Source organism: Choristoneura fumiferana, chromosome 22, assembly GCF_025370935.1.
Source record: "Choristoneura fumiferana chromosome 22, NRCan_CFum_1, whole genome shotgun sequence".
Classification (NCBI taxonomy): Eukaryota; Metazoa; Arthropoda; class Insecta; order Lepidoptera; family Tortricidae; genus Choristoneura; species Choristoneura fumiferana.
The window spans coordinates 1,503,922-1,509,984 of NC_133493.1; the positions used below are offsets into that span (position 1 = coordinate 1,503,922).

Here is a 6,063-nt window from a genome sequence, read left to right on the forward strand (position 1 = left end):
GCTAGTCTCAGTAGGGATCGCCACCTCTAGTGAGGAGCATAAATTTCGCAACCCTGATCTCAGTTGAAACTACTCGAGATTGTGAGGGAGACTGCTGCCTTGCATGAGGCTGCAGTCCGTATAATGTGCAGAAATAAAACAAGAACTACTTAAGCACATTTAGAAGATGTAATAAACGTTTTAATATTGTATACAGTATCTACTAAGTAATAAAAATAATCGTGAAATAAACGCAAAAAGAAAGTAATAATAAACAAAAATATAACAGTGTAAGTCTTAGCAAAGGTCTAATTTACTTTCAGTCTCCATCGGTAAGTTAGTCTCCCTCATCGCCGCCCTCTTCCTCTTCATCAAACTCGCCCTCCTCCTCAGCTGTAGCATCCTGGTATTGCTGATATTCCGATACCAAGTCATTCATGTTGCTTTCAGCTTCAGTAAACTCCATCTCATCCATACCTTCCCCAGTATACCAATGCAAGAACGCCTTACGTCTGAACATAGCCGTGAACTGCTCAGATATACGCTTGAACAGCTCCTGGATGGCAGTAGAGTTGCCAATAAACGTAGCAGACATCTTCAAACCTCGGGGCGGGATATCGCACACAGCAGTCTTCACGTTATTCGGGATCCACTCTACAAAGTACGACGAGTTCTTGTTCTGAATATTCATCATCTGCTCGTCAACTTCCTTCATAGACATACGGCCACGGAACACAGCAGCTACAGTTAAGTATCTTCCGTGACGAGGATCACAAGCAGCCATCATGTTCTTAGCATCAAACATCTGCTGCGTCAACTCTGGCACGGTCAAGGCGCGATACTGCTGACTTCCACGAGACGTAAGCGGAGCGAATCCGGGAATGAAGAAATGCAGACGAGGGAACGGAACCATGTTCACGGCCAGCTTTCTCAAGTCGGCGTTCAGCTGGCCTGGGAACCTAAGACAGGTAGTAACTCCAGACATCGTGGCGGAGACTAGATGGTTCAGATCACCGTAGGTCGGGGTCGTGAGCTTCAGGGTTCGGAAGCAAATATCATACAGGGCCTCATTGTCGATGCAGTAGGATTCATCAGTGTTTTCTACCAGCTGATGCACGGATAGCGTGGCATTGTAGGGTTCGACAACAGTGTCCGATACTTTGGGAGATGGTACGACGCTGAAGGTGTTCATGATTCTATCGGGGTATTCTTCTCGGATTTTGGAGATGAGAAGAGTGCCTAGGCCAGCGCCGGTGCCGCCACCGAGCGAATGGGTCAGCTGAAACCCTTGTAGACAATCGCAGCCTTCGGCTTCTTTCCTTACGACATCTAGAACGGAATCAACGAGCTCCGCACCTTCGGTATAGTGTCCTTTCGCCCAATTGTTGCCGGCGCCAGATTGTCCGAAGACGAAGTTGTCCGGGCGGGAAGATTTGTCCAAATGGTCCGGAACGCACGGAGTCCATGGTGCCTGGTTCCAGGTCCACGAGGACGGCTCTTGGCACGTATTTGCCGCCTGTGGCCTCATTGTAATACACGTTGATGCGTTCCAATTGGAGGTCAGAGTCGCCATGGTAGGTGCCCGTGGGATCGATCCCGTGCTCGTCTGATATCACCTCCCAAAACTGAAAGGAATAGAATTTGAGGATCCTCTAGTTAGAACCTTACAGAACTAAATTTTAAGGCGGCTAAATTTAGGATATCAGCGCAGCGACTATCGATTTTGTAAGAGTAAAAGGGGCCTTAAAATAACACGTCGTCCGCATTTGGCACTCTTTACGCTCATAAATCGCAATTGTGTTCTAATTCAATGGAAATGATCCTATTCTCATGAATGCACCACCGATCTTCCTGCAGGGATTCATCACCATCATTTCGATCTATATCCGCACTGCTGGGCACAGGACTCCTCTCAGAACTAGAGAACTTGGGCCGTAGTTCCCATGCGGACCTAGTGCGGATTAGAAACTTCACTCCCAACATTACATTTCCGCGGCAGCGTGTGCAGGAAATTTATACGTACTTAAAGAAAATATTGTTCTCACCTTAGCACCAATTTGGTTGCCGCACTGGCCAGCTTGAATATGCACAATTTCCCTCATATTATAACTTTAACTCCACTAATAATGATACTTATCGAAAATGGCTTCGGTCAGAGCCCAACTGAATTTCCCGAAATAGAATTCCTAACGAATTTCCGAACCACGACCAACTAGACTTACTCCAATCATCCAACATTTTAAATTTCATTTAGCTTTAGTTGAATCAATGTGCTAAAATAGTAGGTAGACATATTAGAGAAGTGAATGATTACTCGCACAGCTACAAAAAGAACTGATTAATCAAACAAAAGGAGAATGAATTAAATGATTGAGTAAATGTCAAAATCTTACACGACATGTTGTAGCTGTGTGTGTAATCATTCAATTCAACTCTCGTGAGACTACCTACACTTAACTTCAATAGTTTTTTCCGCTAGTAATCCTACACCACAGCAACGTCTACGCGACACATAATAACACGCAGATCCAGTCAATTCAGTATTTCAAAAAAAGCTCCATCTATCGATGATGAAAAAGACACTATCGATTGGCCGTTGTAAGATCCAGTCCTTCTCCGGTTCTATATAAACCATTAGGCATATTATATATCATTTCATTTCATTACGTCACACAGGTCCAGCACGTTTAAAATTAGCCGCATTTACATTTATTTGTCGTATTGTGTTGGGATGTTCTCTGTCTCTCTCTCTCACTCTCTCTAGCTTTTGATGCGACACAACACAAGCCGTCACACACAGCGCACTGCATCAGATAAATGTGAACGCAACCATATATAATGTATGAAACCGATACCGTTCTGATGCGTCACGACACAACACGACAAATAAATGTGAATTACTTTGAAAGTCACAAATCCGTTGCCAAACAAAACGAATGTAGTAATAACCAGCAAAAATTTACCCCAAACTACCCACATTATTTTTACTAATCCGTTATGTACATATTTGTTTGTCAGCCGGTAACAAAATGTTATTATGTATCAAGCCAAGCTTATATTTGAAGCTAATTATCCGAAACACGGCCGCGTAATGGCGTATCCATTAGTTAATTTGAGTTTCGAGTATTTTATTTAAATTATTGATGCTCCATAATGAGTAAGCGCACAAACATATTGTATATGTAATGGTTGTCTGATATGTTCGTCTGGCCGCAGCATTGCAAGGACTCCTAGCAATTTTGCCATGGAAAAAAAATGTTACCACCTCTGCCTATAAGTCATCATCATCATCATTTCAGCTGAAGGACGGACTGATGGATAGGCCCTCCCCATAAACCTTCAGTTGCTTCGGTTGGAAGCGATCTGTATTCATCGTGAACCAGCGGCTTTAACCGTTATCCCTTTATATCGTTGGTAGACGTCCTACGCTGCGCTTGACGATCCGCGGTTTTCATTCGAGGACTTTTCGGCTCCAGCAGTCACCTAAAGAGATGTTTTTTTTCTCTATTAGACACTATGGATATTTATCTTCAATAGGTAATGGCATTGACTTGAAACTTAGTGCGATTTTTTTTTTATTTGACTGGATGGCAAACGAGCAAGTGGGTCTCCTGATGGTAAGAGATCACTACCGCCCATAAACATCTGCAACACCAGAGGTATTGCAGATGCGTTGCCAACCTAGAGGCCTAAGATGGGATACCTCAAGTGCCAGTAATTTCATATGTAGTTTAGAATGACAATGCAAGTAAATTCAACGAAAAAGCTGTATTAAAAATTAAGCTTATTAACTTAAAGTTTCTTATTCTTCACGTTAATTTAATTTGTAGAACCACTCAAACAGTATCAAACATTAAAAATCAACTTGTATTATTTGCCTTTCGCTAACAAATGACTGTATCCGTAAAAAGTCGCGTCTTTCCAACAATTAACAGTACATTTGCCAAAACGATTTTCATTAAGGCCTCGTGTTTAAATTAGCACTTGTGGTAATGAACTTTTCACTCATGAAATGGTTATTCGATGGCTTCTACTTGAAAGCTTTGCGGGTTTATTTTTGTTTTTGCAGGATTTTAATGGCGAGGGGAAATTTGCATTGAATGATAATTTATTATTAACACGCTTTTATTAGGTCGACCTGTATGTAACTATGTAATGGAATCTAAAGTAACTAATTTAACCATCTAACGGCGTTAAATGAAAATGGCTTGTATGTAGTTCTGATGACAATACAATATTATGGCACTGTCGAACTGATCTGATGATGGAGCCGGAAGATATGAACTAAAACTTCATGATGGAAAATCGTATCATTGCTGTTTTGGATTTTTTAGAAAAGTCTTGTAATGAACTTTGGCCACGATTAGGTTTCAAGGTCTAATGATGAAGCCGGAAGATAGGCTCTGGCATTCCATTGTTCTAAGCTGACAGATAAAACACCATGCAATACAGACGCACTGGCAGAGATGAAGAGGATGCGGGCTCATTCGCCTACTTAAAATAACTGTATAAATAAATGTTAAAAATATTTCGTTATCAAAGACCAAAAAGTATAAAATAAATTAATCGTTTAAAAAACACTAGAAAAACACGCTTTTATAAATGCACGTAAAAACAAAAACAAAAATATGGATCGTTCAAGTTGTCTCTATTTCTGGGCTGAAGTGTAAACTATGTGCTTTTAATTATAATATTTGATTGTAAAAGTGGGGCACTGGAACAGGAAAAAACGTTCCTGTTTAACTTGTTGAAAAATCTTATTCCTGTTCCAGCGCCCCACGCTTTTACAATCAAATATTAAGTATAATTAAAAGCACATAGTTTACACTTCAGCCCAGAAATAGAGACAACTTGAAAGATCCATAGTTTATTTTTCTTTTACGTGCATTTATAAAAGCGTGTTTTTCTAGTGTTTTTTAAACTATTAATTCATTCCTCATGCTCATAAACTTTGTATGCCGTACAATTAAAATACCATTTAATTTTTTTGGAATAGACATAATAATAAAATTAGTTAATTTTTGTAACTTGCAGAACTAAAGTAGTTCCATTTGAGTGGCAGAGCCTGTATTTTAATTTTTTGCTCCTGTTACAGGGCCCACCCGGTATTTATGCTGGACGTAGGCGACATAAAATGGTTTTTTCTACTCCTATACTGTAATCTGTGATTTAGTTAATCACGAACAGAAATATAACAGCATACATAACAAAATTCTGGAAAGTCTATATTGTCTATTCCCCATAACAGCACTGTATCGTAATGTTGCTAAAACGATACTGCAACCGCTTACTTTTTTTTTCTTAATTCGTACGTTCGGACAGGCCACAGAGGACAGGCTAAGTTGCAGCCGGCTACGTATTTTAGGTATATGGTTTTTATACAGAATAAAAACTTTCCGAACATAATCCATAGCCTGCCAACATAAGTAACTCGTATTTTTAACCGTCACAGGCCAGTAAACGTTAATCAAAAACAAAATTTAACAGACAAAATTTGTCATTTTCATATTTCTCACTTGTTTACTGTGTTTACCTTCTCTTTTCGTTTGCCATACTTTTTACTAAAGTATGAAAACTTTAAAGTTTACTGTTTCTCTAATTTTGTTTTGTAAGTAATAAGTACCCAGTCAAAGTCAAAGTCAAAGTCAAAATATCTTTATTCAATTTAGGCTATAACAAGCACTTATGAATGTCAAAAAAAATCTACCACCGGTTCGGAAAAACCTCTGCTGAGAAGAATCCGGCAGAAACTCAACGAGGTATATATATATTTTTTTTTTAACAGATTTACAATATTATTAAATGATAGGTATACATCACAAGTATTTAACACAACTTTATTTTTAACACAGTAGGTTCGCTATTTGAAGGGATCGCTAATGCGGATCGGAATTATTTCCAAATATCCCTGTCCATGATATAATCATTAACTTTATAATACGCCTTTGATATTAATGTCTTCTTGACAATAGATCTGAATTTTGTATCCGTTTCATTTGTAATATTTTTTGGAATTTTATTATAAAAACGTATGCAATTTCCCAGAAAAGACTTTTTGGTTTTAGCCAGTCTGTAAGATGGAAC

At 39.1% G+C, this 6,063-nt stretch overlaps 1 protein-coding gene across 1 annotated transcript; it reads right to left on the reverse strand.

Moving 5' to 3' along the window:
• Window positions 1–264: 264 nt before the first annotated feature.
• On the reverse strand, window positions 265–2,276 carry LOC141440200 (tubulin beta chain-like). Its single transcript, XM_074104665.1, is given in 3 exon segments — window positions 265–1,405; window positions 1,407–1,604; window positions 2,025–2,276. Coding segments are annotated over 3 exon segments (1,344 nt in total). The 5' UTR covers window positions 2,082–2,276; the 3' UTR covers window positions 265–316.
• Window positions 2,277–6,063: the final 3,787 nt, after the last annotated feature.